At 43.0% G+C, this 22,687-nt stretch overlaps 1 protein-coding gene across 3 annotated transcripts in view; it reads right to left on the bottom strand.

Annotated features, from left to right (window-relative positions):
- UXS1 (UDP-glucuronate decarboxylase 1) overlaps positions 1–22,687 on the bottom strand; it is an 86,649-nt gene that overhangs the window by 47,482 nt on the left and 16,480 nt on the right. For 2 of the 3 annotated variants that reach the window (XM_040425057.1, XM_040425055.1), the window contains exons 2-4: positions 17,767–17,794; positions 14,913–14,964; positions 12,935–12,978 (exon numbers count right to left, since the gene is read on the bottom strand). In XM_040425057.1, the coding sequence (XP_040280991.1) occupies positions 12,935–12,978; positions 14,913–14,964; positions 17,767–17,794 (124 nt within the window). The remainder of the gene's footprint in view (positions 1–12,934; positions 12,979–14,912; positions 14,965–17,766; positions 17,795–22,687) is intronic. The other variant, XM_040425056.1, reaches the window with a different exon arrangement.

Raw genomic sequence — 22,687 nt, forward strand, 5'->3', positions numbered from 1 at the left:
GGCAATAATAGGACATGTTCTATGTTAGAACGGAACGGAAAAACGGAATGCATACGGAGTACATTCCGTTTTTTTTGCGGAACCATTGAAATGAAAGGTTCCGTATACGGAACGCAAAAAACGGCCAGTAAACGGGGAAAAAACCCGGCCGTGTGCAGGAGGCCTTATAAGCATAGAAAACATATTCTCAACATAGTAAGGCTATAATAAGTAGTGTATATGGTATGTACCTGCTAGGATACAGCTCTGCCCTCAGCATACGGATATTTAGCTCTGTTACTCAAGGGGAGGGGGTGTGTGCAAAGCACAGGGGTGTTACAAAAAACGGTGCATAAAAACACATCTCTGCAGCTGTTTAACATACAGACAAAAGAAAGGTATCGTTTTAATCTGCATGATCAACCCTACTAGAGACTATGCCTGGTTTAACAGGTATGAGCATGCTGACAGAGGCTTTTACCCACTAACATGTAAAAATTGGTTCAAAACTAAAAATGGGGAGAGGCGAGTAACGTGAGAAAGTGTCACCACCCCCACAAGAGTTTTGTGTGCTAGAAGTTTCAAAGTGAAATACATTTAAAAGAAAAAGTTGGAAATACACACTCAATAAAACATAGTTATGGGCACTTTTTAGCTTGCATATTCCCTAATACAGAAAGGAAGGTTCATCAAAGGTAAAGCTTTACTCTAGATCTAGTTTTTTTAATGCTCTTAACCCCTTAAGGACTGGGCTCATTTTCACCTTAACCCCTTAAGGACACAGCCTTTTTACACCTTAGGACCAGGCCATTTTTTGCAAATCTGACCAGAGTCCCTTTAAGTGCTGATAACTTTAAAACGCTTTGACTAATCCAGGCCGTTCTGAGATTGTTTTTTCGTCACATATTGTACTTCATGACACTGGTAAAATGAAGTCAAAAAAATTATTTTTTTTGCACCAAAAAATACATAATTTAACAAAAATTTGGAAAAATTTGCAAATTTCAAAGTTTCAGTTTCTCTACTTCTGTAATACATAGTAATACCCCCAAAAATTGTGATGACTTTACATTCCCCATATGTCTACTTCATGTGTGAATTATTTTGGGAATGATATTTTATTTTTTGGGAATGTTATAAGGCTTAGAAGTTTAGAAGCAAATCTTGAAATTTTTCAGAAATTTACAAAAACTCAATTTTTAGGGACCAGTTCAGGTCTGAAGTCACTTTGCGAGGCTTACATAATAGAAACCACCCAAAAATGACCCCATCTAAGAAACTACACCCCTCAAGGTATTCAAAACTGATTTTTCATACGTTGTTAACCCTTTAGGTGTTGCACAAGAGTTATTGGCAAATGGGGAGGAAATTTGAGAATTTCATTTTTTTGTATAATTTTTCATTTTAACCCATTTTTACCACTAACAAAGCAAGGGTTAACAGCCAAACAAGACTGTATCTTTATTGCCCTGACTCTGCCGTTTACAGAAACGCCCAATATGTGGCTGTAAACTACTGTACGGCCACACAGCGGGGCGTAGAGTGAAAGGTGCGCCGTTTGGTTTTTGGAAGGCAGATTTTTATGGACTGGTTTATTTACACCATGTCCCATTTGAAGCCCCCCTGATGCACCCCTAGATTATAAACTCCATAAAAGTGACCCCATCTAAGAAACTACACCCCTCAAGGTATTCAAAACTGATTTTACAAACTTTGTTAACCCTTTAGGTGTTGCACAAGATTTTATGGAAAATAGACACAATTTCAAAATTTCACTTTTTTGGCAGATTTTCCATTTGAATATTTTTTTTCCAGTTACAAAGCAAGGGTTAACAGCCAAACAAAACTCATTATTTATGGCTCTAATTCTGTAGTTTACAGAAACACCCCATATGTGGTCGTAAACTGCTGTACGGGCACACGGCAGGGCGCAGAAGGAAAGGAATGCCATACAGTTTTTGGAAGGCAGGTTTTGCTGGACTGTTTTTTTTTACACCATGTCCCATTTGAAGCCCCCCTGATGCACCCCTAGAGTAGAAACTCCATAAAAGTGACCCCATTTTAGAAACTACGGGATAGGTTGGCAGTATTGTTGGTACTAGTTTAGGGTACATATGATTTTTGGTTGCTCTATATTACACTTTTTGTGCGGCAAGGTAACAAGAAATAGCTTTTTTGGCACCGTTTTTTTTTTTTTGTTATTCACAACATTCATCTGACAGGTTAGATCATGTGGTAATTTTATAGAGCAGGTTGTCACGGACGCGGCGATACCTAATATGTATACAATTTTTTTTATTTATGTAAGTTTTACACAATGATTTCATTTTTAAAACAAAAAAAATGTTTTAGTGTCTCCATAGTCTAAGAGCCATAGTTTTTTCAGTTTTTGGGCGATTATCTTAAGTAGGGTCTCATTTTTTGCGGGATGAGATGACGGTTTGATTGGCATCTATTTTGGGGTGCATATGACTTTTTTATTGCTTGCTATTACACTTTTTGTGACGTAAGATGACCAAAAATTGCTTTTTTTACACCATTTTTATTTTTTTACGGTGAAACAAAAAAAAATCATGTTTTAGTGTTTCCATAGTCTAAGAGCCATAGTTTTTTCAGTTTTTGGGCGATTATCTTGGGATGACGGTTTGATTGTTACAATTTTGGCGTACATGCGACTTTTTTGATCACTTTTATTACCTTTTTTGGGAAGTAAGGTGGGCAAAATTTCAATTTCATCATAGTTTTTTATTTTTATGGCGTTCACCGTTCGGGTAAAGTAACATGACCGTTTTATAGATCAGGTCGTTACGGACGCGGCGATACCAAACATGTGTAGGGAATTTTATTTTTTTCATTTTTAATCAGTGATAAATGTGTTTTTTGATTTCTACTTTCTTTTCACTTTTTTTTTGACCCAGACCCACTTGGTTCTCGAAGATCCAGTGGGTCTGATGTCTGTATAATACAGTACAGTACAATATATATTGTACTGTACTGTATTTTACACTTTGTCTGAACAGATCTATGCCTTTTAGCACAGATCTGTTCAGCACCATGGACAGCAGGATGCCTGAGAGGCGTCCTGTTGCCATGGGAACCTTCCCCGTCTGCTCAGTACTGGTCAGAACTGCGCAGACGGGGAAGGGTAAGGAGGGGATCTGTCTGGGGGCTCTCTCCCTCCCCATCGGGGGGCTGCAAAGGCACAGCAGCCCCCCGATGGGAGAGGGAGGGAGCTCCCTGCGCTGTTAACCTTTTCCATACAGCGGTCCGTACGGACCGCTGTATGGAAAGGGTTAAACGGCTGACATCGCATCGGCTGACAACGGCAGTGATCGAAAATACACAGGGCGTACATGTACGCCCTGTGTCCTTAAGTACCAGGGCACAAGGGCGTACCTGTACGCCCTATGTCCTTAAGAGGTTAAGGACCAGGCCATTTTTTGCAAATCTGACCAGTGTCACTTTGTCGAGATAACTTTTAAACGCTTTTACTTATCCAGGCCATTCTGAGATTGTTTTCTCGTCACATATTGTACTTCATGACAGTGGTAAAATAAAGTCAAAAATTTTCATTTTTATTAAAAATAAATACCAAATTTACCTAAAATTTGGAAAAATTAGCAAATTTCAATTTCTCTACTTTTATAATAGATAATACCTCCAAAAATAGTTATTACATTACATTCCCCATATGACTACTTTATATTTGGATCATTTTGTAAATTACATTTTATTTTTTGGGGACGTTAGAAGGCTTAGAAGTTTATAAGAAAATTTCCAAAACCCACTTTTTAAGGAGCAGTTCAGGTCTGAAGTCACTTTGTGAGGCTTACATAATAGAAACCACCCAAAAAGGACACCATTTTAGAAACTACACCCCTCAAAGTATTCAAAACTGATTTTACAAACGTTGTTAATCCTTTAGGTGTTCCACAAGAATTAATGGAAAATGGAGATGAAAATTTCAGAATTTCACTTTTTTGGCAAATTTTTCATTTTAATATTTTTTTTTCCCCCACTAACAAAGCAAGGGTTAACAGCCAAACAAAACTCAGTATTTATTGCCCTGATTTTGCTGGACTGTTTTTTTGACACCATGTCCCATTTGAAGCCCCTCTGATGCACGCCTAGAGTAGAAACTCCAAAAAGTGACCCCATTTTGGAAAGGTGGCAGTTTTGTTGGCACTCTTTTAGGGTACATATGATTTTTGGTTGCTCTATATTACACTTTTTGTAAAGCAAAGTAACAAAAAACTGAAATTTTGAAATTTCATCCCCATTTGCCATTAACTCTTGTGGAACACCTAAAGGGTTAACAAAGTGTGTAAAATCAGTTTTGAATACATTGAGGGGTGTAGTTTCTTAAATGGGGTCACTTTTTTGGAGTTTTTACTCTAGGGATGCATCAGGGGGGCTTCAAATGGGACATAGTGTAAAAAAAAAACAGTCCAGCAAAAACTGCCTTCCAAAAACCATATGGCGTTCCTTTCCTTCTGCACCCTGCCGTGTGGCCATACAGCAGTTTACGACCACATATAGGGTGTTTCTCTAAACTACAGAATCAGGGCAATAAATACTGAGTTTTGTTGGGCTGTTAACCCTTGCTTTGTTACTGGAAAAAAATGGATTAAAATGGAAAATTTGACCAAAAAAATAGCTGTTTTGGCACCGTTTTTATTTACAACGTTCATCTGACAGGTTAGATCATGTGCTATTTTTATAGAGCAGGTTCTTACTGATGCGGGGTTATCTAATATGTTTACTTTTTTTAAATTTAAGTTTTACACAATATAATTTTTGAAACCAAAAAAAATAAATCATTTTAGTGTCTCCATAGTCTGAGAGCCATAGTTTTTTTTTATTTTTTGGGAGATTGTCTTAGGTAGGGGCTCATTATTTGCGGGATGAGATGACGCTTAGATTGGTACTATTTTAGGGTACATACGCCTTTTTGATCGCTTGCTATTACACTTTTTGAGATGTAAGGTGACAATAAAAATTGCTTTTTTGACACAGTTTTTATTTTATTTTTTTAACGGTGTTCATCTGAGGGGTCAGGTCATGTGATATGTTTATAGAGGCGGTTGATACGGACGCAGGGATACCTAATATGTCTACTATTTTTATTTATTTTTTTACTTTATTTTGGGAAAAGGACGCTTTTTTTTTTTTTTCTTACCTGAAACTTAGAAAAAAAAATTGTAAAACTTTATTTAACTTTTTTTTACACTTATTTTTTTGGCCCACTCTGGGACTTCAACTTTTGGGGTCTGATCCACTTTACAATGCATTCTAATACTTCTGTATTGGAATGCATTGGCTGTATGAGTAATACTGTGTGTATTACTCATACAGCTTCCTGCCTGTGAGATCCAGGGGGCTGGATCTCACAGGCTCTCCAACGGAAGGCAGCCACGATGCCCAAGGAATGCATCGCGCTGCCTTCCATGCCATTGGGTCCCCATTACAGTAGCACCTGATGGCTTCCACAATTGCCGCCAGAATGACCCGTAAACGCTGCAATTGACTGAATTGACCTGTGGTTTGCAGCGATCGCCTATACGCCCTGTGTCCTTGAGAGGTTAATATGTCTTCTCAGAAAACTTCAACTGGAAAGCACAAAATGAGTTCGATTCAAAGTTCAGAAGCGACCTGATATGGTAAAAAATATATGGTCCAAATTGAATGGCGAAGAGTTTAAAGGGGTTCTGCACTTTCATTTAACTGATGATCTATCCACTGGATAGATCATCAGCTTCTGATCGGCAGGGGTCCAACACCCGGGACCACCGCAGATCAGCTGTTTGAGAAGACAGTGGCGCTCCAGCAGCGGCGTGGCCTTCTCACTGTTTACCGCCGGCCCACTGATGTCACGACTAGTATCAACTAGCGTGGGCGGGGCTAAGCTCCATTCAAGTGAACAGAGCTTAGGCCCGCCCACGCTAGTTGATACTAGTCGTGACGTCAGTGGGCCGGCGGTAAACAGTGAGAAGGCTGCAGCACTGCTGGAGCGCCACTGTCTTCTCAAACAGCTGATCGGCGGGGGTCCCGGGTGTCGGACTCCCGCCGATCAGAAGCTGATGATCTATCCAGAGGCTAGATCATCAGTTAAATGAAAGTGCAGAACCCCTTTAAGAGCTCTACCAGAAAAGTAACCCCCACAACCTACTTATCTTATATGGGACAGTTGTCAGCTCTTGTAATACTAAATCGATGACATCCCACTGCTGTGATCTAAACATCAGCATCGCATTCATGGGAACTGACAGGAAAGGTCCGCAGTTGCTGTGAGCTAAAAATATATGGACGTAGAGACTAAATCAGAAGGGCTGATTCATACGACCGTATCAGTTTTTGTGGACTGCAAATTGTGGATACTGGTCATGCGCCTTCCGCATTTTGCAGAACAGAACATCCTTCATGATAGAAATGCCTATTCTTGTCCGCAAAATACAGAAAAGAATAGGACAGGTTCTATCTTTTTTGTGGGGCCACAGGACAGACATACGGATACGTTAAGCACACCGTGTGCTGTCCGCATCTTTTACAGCCTCATTGAAAAGAATCGGTCAGCATCCCATTTGCAAAATTGCAGGCAGCAAAAAAACGGTCGTGCGAAAGGGCCCTTACGGACAACATCCCCAGAGCTACCAGGGCCACAATACAGGAAACCAATTTTTAATCCACTATGGAATAGGATATGAAATATGGTACATTTTTCCTAGATGAGCCTAACTTAAAGGCCATTTTGTATTTCTTATATTGCCTTTATATCAACCATCAGAAATCTGCTACACTGAGACTTCAATAATGTGTAAATGTGTATGATGAAACAAGGCGATTGAAATGTGAATACAAAACAGGAAGAGGCTGCTTACAGTAAAGATTCCCATAGTAAAACATTTCCAGTACCATCATTAACCGTGGCATGGATGCCATCATGCCAAATAATCTAGGCTTACTGCACTTCATGGATTTAAAGGGGTATTCTAGGATTACTATTGTAATTTTAACATATGCTCATGTACATCTTCCTCATGCTCTTATTTCAAATTGGACTCTCCTGATCAGTGATAACCATTTCACACAAATGCCAGGTGTATTCTGCGGCGGCTGGCAGTTGGATGGAATTTCATTTCTTCACTTCTGTCATTTCCCATATGACTCCCACTCCTAAAGGAAGCTATGACCAGAATAGATGCAAATAGTAGGGAATGGCAATTTTCCTCCGTGTTAGGGTACGTCTACGCAGTGATAAGAAAGTCGAGCGACAAATCAGCTCTAAAATAGTTGACCGCAAGTTGCAGACGTACCCCGCACGAGCAGCCTCTAAGCAGCTGAAAGATCCACCACGGATTCTACACCAAACAATTTATACACCTCGTGTGGATATGGTGTAAATGTGGAAGAAAGTCTGCAGAGTATATGACCCAATGTGGACCAACCCTGTTATGAAGGATCTGCATTGCCGTGTGAGAAGATTATATATATATTTTTTTTAACAATATATATTTTTTTTAAAAAGGGCCTCTCCGTAGTTCTAGAGATGGGTACCCCAGATCAAACATCCATAGCGACTCCATTCACACAGCTCGGAAGGAAGATGATCTACTGACAAGGAGGAGTTCTCAGTTCTCCCAATCAACATGGCCAAGAAGTACAAACATGGTCCTGGTGATCTGGTGTATAGCGAGTCCAAGCATTTTTTCATACAACTCTATATTCCTAATAGAAGTTTATGATTTGCTAGCAGTCTGAGTGTGTGTCCCTACAGAGTCCAACACTGGCAGCACTGATTAGACAGTGGCAGACTGTGCAGGGACAGAACACTGACTGGGGACACCCAATTGGACCTTTATTGTAGACTGCAGGCAACTTATTCATGAGCTTCTAGCAGGAATAATAGAGAAATGGCACAGAAAAAGAATTGATGCCCTAGAATGGTTATTACTAGGGATCGACCGATTATCGGTTTTACCGATATTATCGGCCGATATTCAGGATTTTGAACGTTATCGGTATCTATTTTGCCGATATTCCGATAACGTATTGGGAACACAGAACGCGCTGCTGACAGCGCTCTCCGTGTTCCTCAGCAGCACAGGGGAGAAGGAAGCAGTGTCTCCCTCCCCCTGTGCTGCTGCTGCCAATGAGAGGAGAGAAGACAAGAGGAGGGGCTGTGGCCGCTGCAGCCAGTGAGAGGAAGGAGGACAAGAGGAGGGGAGGGGCTGTGGCCGCTGCGCCACCAATGAATGAAGAGAAGTCTTTCATTAATTCATATACAGGAGGCGGGAGCTGGCTGCAGAATCATATAGCCGGCTTCCGACCTCTATGAACGGTAGCTGCGGTCCGCGGTAGTTAACCCCTTAGGTGCCGGGGATCGCAGCTACCGCTCATAGAGGTCGGGAGCCGGCTATGCGATTCTGCAGACAGCTCCCGTCTCCTGTATGTGAATGAATGAGAGACTTATCTTCATTGGTGGCGCAGTGCGCCCCCCGCCCCCCCAAGCCCCCCAGTATTAATCATTGGTGGCGCAGTGCGCCCCCCACCCCCGTCCCAATAGTAAAAACATTGGTGGCGCAGTGCGCCCCTCCCACCCATGCCCCCCCCCCCCCCCCCTCCCAGTATTACTCATTGGTGGCAGTGGCCACAGGATCCCCTCTCCCCTCCGATCGGAGCCCCAGCAGTGTAATCCTGGGGCTCCGATCGGTTACCATGGCAGCCAGGACGCTATTGAAGCCCTGGCTGCCATGTTCAGCTCCATGCTGCTGTGTGCACAAAGCACAGAGCAGCAGGGACAGTGTGAGGTCCTATTCACCCTTATAGAGATCTATCAGGGTGAATAGGACAAGGGTTCTAGTCCCTAAGGGGGCTAAAAGTTAGTAAAACAAAACAACAAAAAAACCACTAAAATATTAAGTATAAATGAAAAAGATTTACAAAAAAATATATAAAAATACACGTTAACAATAAACATATTAATTTTCAGCAGATTTGTGTAGGAAATGTTTTTTTCTCAAAAATGAAAATTCCCAGAATATCGGTATAAATTATCGGCTATCGGCCTGAAAGTTCACAAATTATCGGTATCGGCCCTAAAAAATCAATATCGGTCGATCCCTAGTTATTACAAGTGGGAATGCAAGTTAAAGGGGTTGTCTAAGTCATATTTATTGATGACCGATCATCAGGATAGGTCTTCAATATCAGATCGGCTGGGGTCAGACACCCCCACCGATCAGCTGTTTGAAGAGGAGGCGACCGCCGTGCCAGCGCCGCCTCCTCTTCACTGTTTACCTTCTCGCCATTGCATCTGCAGCGGTGAGCAGGTGTAATTACACCCAAGCCGTCCCATTCATTTCAATAGTATGGAAAGCTCCTATACAAGTGTATGGGAACGATCCATCCCATTGAAATGAATGGGACGGTTAGGTGTAATTACACCTGCTCACCGCTGCGGATGCAACGGCGAGAAGGTAAACAGTGAAGAGGAGGCAGCGCTGGCACGGCGGTCGCCTCCTCTTCAAACAGCTGATCGGCGGGGTTGCCGGACTTCAGCCGATCTGATATTGATGACCTATCCTGAGGATAGGTCATCAATATATATAACTTAGACAACCCCTTTAATAAAACAGACAAGTCAGGAGAGGAGACAGGTCCTCTTTAACCCCTTAAGGACTCAGCCCTATTTCACCTTAAGGACTTGGCCATTTTTTGCAAATCTGACCAGTGTCACTTTAAGTGCTCATAACTTTAAAACGCATTGACTTATCCAGGCCGTTCTGAGATTGTTTTTTCGTCACATATTGTACTTTATGACACTGCTAAAATTGGGTCAAAAAAGTTAATTTTTTTTTGCATAAAAAAATACCATATTTACCAAAAATTTAGAAAAATTTGCAAATTTCAAACTTTCAGTTTCTCTACTTCAGTAATACATAGTAATACCCCCAAAAATTGTGATTACTTTACATTCCCCATATGTCTACTTCATGTTTGTAGCATTTTGGGATTGATATTTTATTTTTTGGGGATGTTATAAGGCTTAGAAGTTTAGAAGCAAATCTTGAAATTTTTCAGAAATTTACAAAAACCCAATTTTTAGGGACCACTACAGGTCTGAAGTCACTTTGCGAGGCTTACATAATAGAAACCGCCCAAAAATGACCCCATTCTATAAACTACACCCCTCAAGGTATTCAAAACTGATTTTACAAACTTCGTTAACACTTTAGGTGTTGCACAAGAGTTATTGGCAAATGGGGATGAAATTTGCGAATTTCTTTTTTTTGCCTAATTTTCCATTTTAACCCATTTTTTCCACTAACAAAGCAAGGGTTAACAGCCAAACAAGACTGTATCTTTATTGCCCTGACTCTGCCGTTTACAGAAACACCCCATATGTGACCGTAAACTACTGTACGGGCACACAGCGGGGCGCAGAGTGAAAGGTGCGCCGTATGGTTTTTGGAAGCCAGATTTTGCTGGACTGTTTTTTTGACACCATGTCCCATTTGAAGCCCCCCTGATGCACCCCTAGAGTAGAAACTCCATAAAAGTGACCCCATCTAAGAAACTACACCCCTCAAGGTATTCAAAACTGATTTTACAAACTTTGTTAACCCTTTAGGTGTTGCACAAGATTTAATGGAAAATAGAGATACAATTTCAAAATTTCACTTTTTTGGCAGATTTTCCATTTTAATATTTTTTTTCCAGTTACAAAGCAAGGGTTAACAGCGAAACAAAACTCATTATTTATGGCCCTGATTCTGTAGTTTACAGAAACACCCCATATGTGGTCGTAAACCGCTGTACGGGCACACGGCAGGGCGCAGAAGGAAAGGAACACCATATGGTTTTTGGAAGGCAGATTTTGCTGGACTGTTTTTTTTGACACCATGTCCCATTTGAAGCCCCCCTGATGCACCCCTAGAGTAGAAACTCCAAAAAAGTGACCCCATTTTAGAAACTACGGGACAGGGTGGCAGTTTTGTTGGTACTAGTTTAGGGTACATATGATTTTTGGTTGCTCTATATTACACTTTTTTGTGCGGCAAGGTAACAAGAAATAGATTTTTTGGCACGTTTTTTTTTTGTTATTTACAACATTCATCTGACAGGTTAGATCATGTGGTAATTTTATAGAGCAGGTTGTCACGGACGCGGCGATACCTAATATGTATACAATTTTTTTTATTTATATAAGTTTTACACAATGATTTCATTTTTAAAACAAAAAAAATGTTTTAGTGTCTCCATAGTCTAAGAGCCATAGTTTTTTCAGTTTTTGGGCGATTATCTTAAGTAGGGTCTCATTTTTTGCGGGATGAGATGACGGTTTGAGTGGCACTATTTTGGGGTGCATATGACTTTTTGATCACTTGCTATTACACTTTTTGTGACGTAAGATGACAAAAAATAGCTTTTTTTACACCGTTTTTATTTTTATTTTTTTACGGTGGTCACCTGAGGGGTTAGGTCATGTGATATTTTTATAGAGCCGGTCGATACGGACGCGGCAATACCTAATATGTATACTTTTTATTTATTTATTTAAGTTTTACACAATGATTTCATTTTTGAAACCAAAAGAATCATGTTTTAGTGTTTCCATAGTCTAAGAGCCATAGTTTTTTCAGTTTTTGGGCGATTATCTTGGGTAGGGTATGATTTTTGCGGGATGAGATGACGGTTTGATTGGTACTATTTTGGCGTACATGCGACTTTTTTGATCACTTTTATTACCTTTTTTGGGAAGTAAGGTGGGCAAAATTTCAATTTCCTAATAGTTTTTATTTTTTTATTTTTATGGCGTTCACCGTGCGGGGAAAGTAACATGACCGTTTTATAGATCAGGTCGTTACGGACGCGGCGATACCAAACATGTGTAGGGAATTTTATTTTTTTCATTTTTAATCAGTGATAAATGTGTTTTTGGATTTTTACTTTTTTTTCACTTTTTTTCACTTTTTTTTTGACCCAGACCCACTTGGTTCTTGAAGATCCAGTGGGTCTGATGTCTGTATAATACAGTACAGAACAATATATATTGTACAGTACTGTATTTTACTTACACTTTGTCTGAACAGATCTCTGCCTTTAGCACAGATCTGTTCAGCACCATGGACAGCAGGATGCCCGAGAGGCGTCCTGTTGCCATGGGAACCTTCCCCGTCTGCTCAGAACTTCGCAGACGGGGGAAGGGTAAGGAGGGGATCTCTCGGGGGGCTGTCTGGGGGCTCTCTCCCTCTCCATCGGGGGGCTGCAAAGGCACAGCAGCCCCCCGATGGGAGAGGGAGGGAGCTCCCTCTTACTGTTAACTTTTTCCATACAGCTGTCTGTACGGACCGCTGTATGGAAAGGGTTAAACGGCTGACATCGCATCATCGATGTCAGCCGTTTATACCAGGGTGCCAGCAATGTGCTGGCACCCTGGTATACCCACTAGAGACCAACGATTATACAAAGGGAAGCGGGCGGGGGATCGCGATCCCGCCTGCCGCACCGCCCGCCTCCCGCACCGCCCCCACCGCCCACAACTCCCCCCCTGCACCACCCGCCGGCAAAAAATCATGCAGGGGTGCAGGGGGGGGTGTAAAATATATATTTTAGGGACACTAAAGCTTCTGATCCCTGCGGTCAGGACCCGCGGGGATCAGAAACTGCACAAAGCGCAGCAAACCGCAGGTCTGAATTGACCTGCGGTTTTCTGCGATCGCCGATGCGGGGGGGTCAAATGACCCCCCCCTGCATTGTTACGGGATGCCGGCTGAATGATTTCAGCCGAAATCCCGTTCCGATTAACCCCTCGGGCGCCGGAATACAGATTTCAAGTTATGACGTACCGGTACGTCATGGGTCCTTAAGGACTCGGGATCCATGCCGTACCGATACGTCCTAAGTCCTTAAGGGGTTAAAAAAATAAAATAATATGATTTTACAAACTACTTACCTTTTTTCCAAATCTCTTATTTTTTCCCTCAATGGTGCAATGACCTGTACAAAAGAAAATACTGGAATGAAGCAAAAGACAGATTTACCAGATCAGGTCTCCTACGCTACTAGCAGTGCTGATGGATTTGCTAAACTATTCAACATAATTAGGCTTGTTTCACATTTGCGTTGTGGAATTCCGGTATTGAGATCTGGCAGAGCATCTCGAAACCAGGCAAAAACGGATTAGTTTTGTCCCCATTCATTGTCAGTGGGGGCAAAACTGATCAGGATGCATTCCATTCCATTTTGTGGCGTTTTTTTGACCGGACACAAAACCACTGCAAGGTGTGGTTTTATGTCCGTTCATGAAGCAGAAGAAACCGTAGCTATGAAAATTTATGTAAGTCAATGGTGTCGGATCCGGTGTGTTCAGTTTTGATTTAATGCAACCGGATCCGGCCGAAGCAGATGCACTTGGATGCATTAAATGTCACAGATTTGTTTAAAGGGCTTCTGTCACCCCACTAAACAGTTATTTTTTTTTTTTGTGTACTTATAATCCATATACTGCGATTTATCCATACATAATGTGATTAATCATTTTGATTCAGTAGATTCTGCTAAAAACGTACTTTTATAATATGTAAATTACCTGTCTACCAGCAATTAGGGCGGCTACTTGCTGGTAGCAGCCGCATCCTCCCATCATAATGACGCCCCCTCCGCATGTTGATTGACAGGGCCAGCGAACGGGATCTTTCTCTGCTGGCCCTGTTTGCATTCAAAATCTGGCGCCTGCGCCGTAACGGTATTCAATCGGCGCAGGCGCACTGAGAGGCGGACACTCGCTCGGCCGCTCCATCCTCAATGCGCCTGCGCCGATGACGTCACATCTACACCCAGCGCAGGCGCATTGAGGAAGGAGCGGCACTGCAGTCTGTAGGAAATGTAAAATACCGGTAAATGAAATAAATATAATCCCTTTTTTTTTTTTTTTTTTTTGGAGGGGGCTACACAGTGAAAATTGGTTGCAAATAATTATCCCTATCAATGTGTCAACTTCTGACCAGTCCATAAATGACAGTCAACAATACTGAATCAAGTTATCAATTTATAAAAAATGATGTACGTATTAAGGGTCCATTCACACGTCCGTATGGATTTTGCGGATCCACAAAACACGGACACTGGCAATGTGCGTTCCGCATTTTGCGGACCGCACATCACCGGCACTCTCATAGAAAATGTATTTTCTTGTCCGCAACTGCGGACAAGAATAGGGCAGGTTCTATTTTTTTGCAGAACGGAAGTGCGGATGCGGACAGCATATTCCGGCCCCATTGAAAATAATCGGGTGCGGAACGGATGCAGACCCATTTTGCAGACGTGTGAATGGACCCTAAAACACATTTATTATATTAATTTGGTTTCAAAAGTCAATCACAATCAAACGTATGTATGGTAATGATATTCTGTTCATTCTGAGGTACACTTGGGTATCGTCAAAGGAACATTGGCCACAGAAAACGCACAAAAAAAAACTCCTTTCCCTTGATCCTAGTTTCTCTTTTATTGCAGCGAAAAAAAGAAAATGGATAAAGACATCTTCTCTGTGTTGTAGGATCTCAGCCCTGTCACCCCTCCTCCTCGTCACTGTCCTGTGACAAGGTGTACGACAAGTGGCAGGAGCACCAAAATTGCTACTTCTGCGGCTAGTACAAGTGATGTTCAAAAGGCTTGGTGAGATATGAAATAGTGCACAATTGAGAGAGAATAAAAAGGTATAACCATCCTAAGCGACAGTTAATGAGTTCCTGAAGTAGAAGAAATATTCTCTAATTTATACGGCCATCCTCTGTGAGAGCGCTGCGTTCCACCACCGCATAGGGCTGACATTTCAAATGAAATAGCATGTTGGAATTGGCAGGTTAATTCAGAACAGAACAGTTTTACCATAAATGCTATGTAAGACACGGAAAAATAATAGAACAGACCTCTTCTATTTTCTTTTCCATTTTCTGCTCCCCATTCTCCTGGATTGACCTGCTGAGAAGAAATAAGTAGGTAGGTCAAGACAATCGTGCGTGAAGAATGAACCTCTGTGCAGGCTGTCATCATCGTCCTCTACTAGTCTTCCTTGGATTGTATGAATAAACTGACACCTTGACGTTATCGGTTGACCCATGTTGGTAGTGACAGGTTCACACTGTGCATGGACACAACCAGAGGTCGCAATAACGCCTGTACAAGCGTCATAGACGCGTGTTCAGGTGATTTTACTCCTTAAAAAAAGTCTAAGGCGTACCAATAGGCCTTAGACTTTTCCCTGCCTTTCATCAGTGCCGTGAACGGCGCGGGCAGCGCAGCGATGCTGCCTGTGCCTGAAATGACCAATAACAAAGCTCCTTACATCAAGGAGCTTTGTTATTGGTTGGTTTGAGCAGGCAGCCGGACCATTCGGCACACCGCTCTAAAGTGAAGAGAAAGAGTCCTACAGTGGTGCGAGATTCTCACCGGGTGGCGCCTGGCGGGGTAAGCGGTCTTGGGCTGTGGGTCACTTCCTCCATGTGCTTACGGCATCCTCTCCAGTGAAGAATGTGCGCCCAAACTCCTTAGTAACCCGATACCAACAGACTCTCTCCCCTCCCCCCCCCCCCCCCCCAGGGGACTATATGCCCGAGCATGCTTGCCCTGGTCGGATGAATAAAATGATCGAGTCCGTGCTAGGCCAGTCGGGCGCAGCGCATGTTGACATGGAGAAAGGGGGGCTGATGGTGATGAGTTGGGGTGGGCTATGAGTTTGGGCGCACGTTCTTCACTGGAGAGGACGCTGTGAGCACATGGAGAAAGTGACCCGCAGCCCGACCATCCAGAACTTCATGAAGTGAATGTGACTATTGGACGAGTAGCTTGTCATCACATGGAAGACTTTCATGATTGGTGAGCACATTAAATGAATTTATCGTAATTAGACGGCACAATTTGTGATTGGTGCAATGTTATATATGTCCTGCTGGGATCTAAGAGGGCTTACATTTTTAGGGAGACTCCAGAAAAACCAAGGAGGGTTTGGCTATAGATTGTCCCAGATATAGGGACAGCCATTTTGCCCCCATTAGGTCTTATGTACACGACTGTATCCATTTTAAGGACTGCAAATTGCTGATCCACAAAATATGGACATCCATGTGCTATACACATCTTCATGCTGCAAAAGATAGAGCATGTCCTGTTCTGGCGGACCCACTTAAGTCAATGGGTCCGCAAGAAAATGCGGATTGCACACGGACCACATCCGTGATTTGCATACCGCAAAACGGATACAGTTGTGTGCCTGAGACCTTATAGTGAAAGCCACAGTGCTCATAGATGTGAAGTACAGAGACGTCAAGTACACTATACTGTGCAATAGTCCAATATAATGTGTATAAGACATAACTGCCTCCTGTGCATTCGTCCCAGACCCCAACCATCGCCACTATGCCACCCACTGCTCGCTGCCACAACGAACAGAAATCCCTGTTTAATTCTTATTGCATTGAGTTTTGCACAATCTACCGCTTCGATCCCTACGTGACAGATTTGGTGCTTCAAGAAAGGTAGGGATTCAGTCTAAGTTCTGAGAGAGAAATTTAAAATGATCAAAATTTGCTATTTCTGCATGGAAGACATTATAGGGGAGACTGGTAATTGTTTCCTTGCAGAAATAGCAACATCTTAATATTATTTAGGCCTACGTATTATATATATGAATTACAGCAAATTTTGTACTCCTCCTTGGCTAAAAATACTCCTCAAAATGGTGTAAGGAGTATTTTTACTCTTCCAGAAAAAAAATGTAGTGCGACCTCTGGACACAACCCAGTGACAGAGGTAACAGCCAGTTGTATTTTTTAAGAAAGAATAAAAGAGATGGCACAAAAAAAAAGTAGGTCCTTCAAACATTAAGAATCCAAAAGATCAACACGACGTTCTTTCCATAGGCACTTCTTGTTCCATATTTTAATCTAGGGTGCCCAATGCTAGAATATTTTGTCTTTTATAAAAAATTGGGAAAATTGGGGGTCTAACACGCAGAACTCCCACCGATCAGCTGTTTGAGAAGGTACCGGTGCTCCTGTACAAGCACAGCTCCTTATATTGTACAGCGGCTGTGCTTGGTATCACACTTAGCCCCATTCACTTCAATGGGGCTCAGCTGCGTCTAGGCCACGTGACTGATGAACGTGTCCTCACTCGGCCTAGGGAAAGCTGCGAGAGGGTCATGGTGCTGCTGCAGGGGCCGTTGCCTTCTCGAACAGCTGATCAGCAGGGGTCCCTGGGGTCGGACCCCTGCCGGTCAGATACTGATGACCTATCCTGAGGATAGGTCATCAATAATAAAATCTTGAAAAACCCTGAAAACCTGAAAAATGGGTAATAAGCTGGCTGACGTTAGCGATGTGCTAAGGTCAGCTGAACATAACTATATTAGTGCCATCTCACTGCCTGAAGCCTTTATTGAGAAGAATTAACTTTTATAATATGCTAATGAGCCTCTAGGAGCAGGGGGGAGGGGCGTTGCACCTGCTCCTAGAGGCTTTGTTTGCCCACCTCTTTCACGCCCTTCTTCTCTTGATTGACAGGGTAGCGCTGCTCTCCTCCCGCCGGCCATGTCTGCAGTGTAAGTCTCGCGTCGTTCAGTATTTGGCGCAGTAAGGGAAGGATGTTCAGCACATCGCTAACGTCAGCCAGCTTAATACCCATTTTTCAGGTGACAGAAACCCTTTAAAGACTAATCCCAGGATTGTATCATGACAAGGCAGGTATAGCATACAGCGTTCACAGAGATGACTGAAATAGCCTTACCTCATGTTGACAAAGTTTCCCCAGACAGCTAAAGAGGAAAAAATAAAATAGGTTAGAGATATAAAAGTACACCTCAGATATTCAGCAAGTACAAGGCCGGCGGCATATCATAAGCCCAGAAGAGATTTCTCTTGGAGACACTTCCAGGAACAGACAGGTCATATTGTCCTCTGCCAGTCTTTAAGTAATGTTTCCTTGTGCAAATCCAATGCCTAATAAATCAACCATGCTGAGAAGCCTTTTACTGAAACGCAGGAGCGCTGTACTTTTGGATAACCCTTTCCAATCCAATTCGAATCATTGGTCCAAATCACAGCATTAAAAGGGTATTGCCATTTGGCATATCAATAGGACCACTCTTCATTCTCTGCCATGGGACTTCCAAAAATAACTGAAGGTGCCGAATTGAATTTATCTAAAGACTTAGTATAGCCACTGAGATAGTCAATAAACTGTACATGTATAGCGCCACCTGCTGTTTGATTATTATTTTTTGTCCACCTTAGGCTACTTTCACACTAGCGTTGTTTTAATCCGGCGTTCAATTCCGACACCGGAACTGCCCGCCGGATCCGGAAAAACGGATTACATTTGAATCCTGATCAGGATTTTGATCACAATGAAAAAATGCATTGAAAAAAACGGATCCGCCATTTATGGACTAACTTTTTTCCACATTTTTCGGGTTTAACATGCAAAAGCCGGATCCGGTTTGACGGAACACACACCACCGGATCCGGCGTTAATGCAAGTCAATGGGAAAAAGACCGGATCCGGGGTTCAGTCAAAGTGATCAGGATTTTTGGCCGGAGGTAAAAATACAGCATGCTACGTTTTTCTGACAAGCCTGATCAGTCAAAAAGACTGAAGTGAAGAGATCCTGATGCATCCTGAAAGGGTTACTCTCCATTCAGAATGCATGGGGATAAAACTGATCAGTTCTTTTCCGGATTTGAGCCCCTAGGACGTAACATAGCGCCGGAAAAGAAAAACGCTAGTGTGAAAGTACCCTTAGGCTACGTTCACACTTGCGGCAGTGTGATCTGGCGGGCAGTTCCGTCGTCGGAATTGCCCGTCGGATCCGCCGAATTGGATGTGACTGAATGCATTGCAAGAACGGATCCGTCTCTCTGCTTGTCATGCGGACAGACGGAGCAGTCTTGTATTTTTTTTCCCACTTTTACCGATCTGCGCATGCGCAGGCCGGAAGGACGGATCCGGCATTTTGAATGCCGGATCCGGCACTAATACATTCCTATGGGGAAAAATGCCGGATCCAGCATTCAGGCAAGTCTTCAGTTTTTTCGCCGGAGATAAAACCGTAGCATGCTACGGTTTTATCTTTTGCCTGATCAGTCAAAACGACTGAACTGAAGACATCCTGAACGGATTGCTCTCCATTCAGAATGCATTAGGATAAAACTAATCAGTTATTTTCCGGCATAGAGTTCCGTCACAGGGGCTCGATGCCGGAAAAGAACTGATCAGTTTTATCCCCATGCATTCTGAATGGAGAGTAATCAGTTCAGGATGCATCAGGATGTCTTTAGGTTAGTCATTTTGACTGATCAGGCAAAAGATAAAACCGCAACATGCTACGGTTTATCTCCGGCGGAAAAAAAACTGAAGACTTGCCGGAATGCCGGATCCGTCCTTCCGGTCTGCGCATAAAAATGTGGAAAAAGATACAAGACGGATCCGTCTGTCTGCATGACAAGCAGAGAGACGGATCCGTTATCGCAATGCATTTGAGAGACGGATCCGCATCCGGATGCGTCTCACAAATGGTTTCAGCCACATTCAGATCGACGGATCCGGCAGGCAGTTCCGACGACTGAACTGCTTGCCGGATCACACTGCCGCAAGTGTGAAAATAGCCTTACTGAGGTGGTCGCACATGCTCAGTTTACAGATAACAGTATCCGTTTTTGCGGTCCGCAAATTGTAGAGCCACAAAAGAGCTCAGTCCTAGCATTGTTAAGCCTCATCCACAAATCTGTGTCTGCTCAAATCCGCAAGAAGGTGGTCAGTGATGCATCTGTAAAGCTGTCTGTGAAGGATCCGTGTTGGGTTCTTGTGTCTGTTTTTTGCTGTCTGTGTGCCATCCGTGTTTCACTGACACTGAACAGCTCAAAAATAATTTTCAAAGCATTTCTTCCTAATGATCTGTGAAACATGGGTGCAACACGGATGTACCCATTAGGGATCGACCGATATTGATTTTTTAGGGCCGATACCGATATTCTGTGAAATTTCATTTTTGAAAAAAAGAAATTCCTACACAAATCTGCTGAAAAATAATTTTTTTTTTTTTTGTAAATCTTTCTTTTTTATTTATACTTAATATTTTTTTTTTTTTTTTTTTTACTAACTTTTAGCCCCCTTAGGGACTAAAACCCTTGTCCTATTCACCCTGATAGAGTTTTATCAGGGTGAATAGGAGCTCACACTGTCCCTGCTGCTCTGTGCTTTGTACACACAGCAGCATGGAGCTTACCATGGCAGCCAGGGCTTCAGTAGCGTCCTGGCTGCCATGGTAACTGATCGGAGCCCCAGGCTTACACTGCTGGGGCTCCGATCGGAGGAGGAGGGGACCCTGTGGCCACTGCCACCAATGATTAAAACTGGGGGGGGCTTGAGTGGGGGGGGGCGCACTGCGCCACCAATGTTTTTAATACGGGGGTGGGGGCGCACTGCGCCACCAATGATCCTAAATCTCTCATTTATTAATATACAGGAGGGGGGAGCTGGCTGCAGAATCACATAGCCGGCTCCCGACCTCTATGAGCGGTAGCTGCGATCCGCGGCACCTGAGGGGTTAACTACCACAGATCGCAGCTACCGCTCATAGAGGTCGGGAGCCGGCTATGTGATTCTGCAGCCAGCTCCCGCCTCCTGTTCAATTTGAATGAATGAGTAAGTTAACATCATTGGTGGCGCAGTGGCTACAGCCCCGCCCCTCCTCTTGTCTTCTCTCCTCTCATTGGCGGCAGCAGCACAGGGGGGAGGGAGACACTGCTTCCTCCTCCCCTGTGCTGCTGAGGGAACACGGAGAGCGCTGAGAGCAGCGCGATCTGTGTTCAACATACGTTATCGGAATATCGGCAAAATAGATGCCGATAACTGTCAAAATCCTGAATATCGGCCGATAATATCGGTAAAACCGATAATCAGTCGATCCCTAGTACCCATAGACTATAATGGGCGTGATAGAGCATGCATCCGTTCTAAAAACGTGGACCCACGGACCATGCTAAACACATTAAAATGAATGGGGACGCGTGCTGTCCGTGGAGAACACGCACAGCACACCGACGTGTGAATGCAGCTTTAGAAAGATTGTCGGGTTCTATATGATGTCCGATTTTAATGTTTTCATCAATCGTCACATAACCCTTTTAAATCAGATTTATCAACGGTGGCCTTTTTTTAAAAAGTCACAAAAATTTTCACACTCTTAGATTTGTAAAAGAGTGGAGTAGAAAGCAGAGTTTTAGAAGACAGAATCAGAGACGTGTGCTGCCTGTGTTCTCCAAGGACAGTATACGTGCCTTTCAGCTTTTAATCACATACTTTGATAAGTGATGATGACCAAACTCCCCCATTAAAGCATATGGGTCCATGATGAATCACTGACACAACAAGGATGGCATCCATGTTTTGCCAGTGGTGTATCACTGACCAATGGAAGAAGATGCTCTGGAAATTAATTTTTAGCTGAGCAGTGTTTCCGTGGAATATGGATGACACATGGAGGGCAAAAAATAACAGACACATGGACCAAACACAGATTCTCCACAAATAAAACACGGATGGGTTTTCAATGGATGTCAGACATGGAAATGTGAACGAAGCCTTAGACTCAATGATGGACCAAATTTATGAACAATTATTAGATACCGGTAGATAAATTTGGCACAAGTTACAGTAATGAAGCTCCTGCAAAACGGACTCCAAAACTTCCCCTCGTGGAGAATCTCCCCCATAGTGTTTAAAGGCTATGTACACCTTTGGAGTCAATATTTTTTATGATTGCATTTAACTTATTTTTGGCTTAAAATCATATTTTCAATCGGCCTTTATTTAAAATATTGTGCTGTTCAGTCACAAAGGGTTAACTGTTTTTCTAACTGTGTGACTGGTACTTTCACTTTGTGCCATCATCCAATTACCCTTATCTCTAAATTAGGCCTCATGCACACGACCGTTGTGTGCATCCGCGTCCGTTCCGTCATTTTTCCCCGTTTAGCGGAGGTCCCATTTATTTCTATGGAGCTGTGAAAAAAAACTGATAGTCCTCCTTTTTTTCTCTGCGCCCATGATGCGTGATTCCAGACCGCCAAAAAAATATAACCTGTTCTATTCTTGTCAGTGGAAAACGGAGGACGGACCCATTCAAGTCAATGGGTACGTAAAAAAAAAAAAAAAACTGGTATGTCATCCGTGTCTGTTTTTTTCTACAAGACCTTGGTGCAATAAAATTACACTTTTCATTAACCTTCCTTTTTTTCCCCCTGTCAAAAAAAAAAGGAAGACACAAGGAAACACAACTGAAGCAAAATCGGATACGGATCACTGAAGCCAAATCACTGACAGTGAAAAAACACTGTCGTGTGCATGAGGCCTAACTAAGAGGTCATAAACACTTATTTAAAGGGGTTGCCTCATCATGGACAATCCCACCGCTGGGACCCGCACCTATATCGAGAACGGAGCCCCGCAAGTGAAGGAGGACGCACTGCGCATTTTCTATGAATGATTGCGGCGGCAGCGCATGCGCGGTACGCTCCCATTCACTTCGATGGGGAGCCAGCTTGGTAGTGGCCGGATCAGAGTCCTCCAGCCACCACCTTGCGGGGCTCCGTTCTCTATATAGGTGCGGGAGCCGCACCGATAAGACAATGGGGCCATATTTTAGCGA

The sequence above is a fragment of the Bufo bufo genome, chromosome 3 (genome assembly GCF_905171765.1).
Source record: "Bufo bufo chromosome 3, aBufBuf1.1, whole genome shotgun sequence".
Lineage (NCBI taxonomy): Eukaryota > Metazoa > Chordata > Amphibia > Anura > Bufonidae > Bufo > Bufo bufo.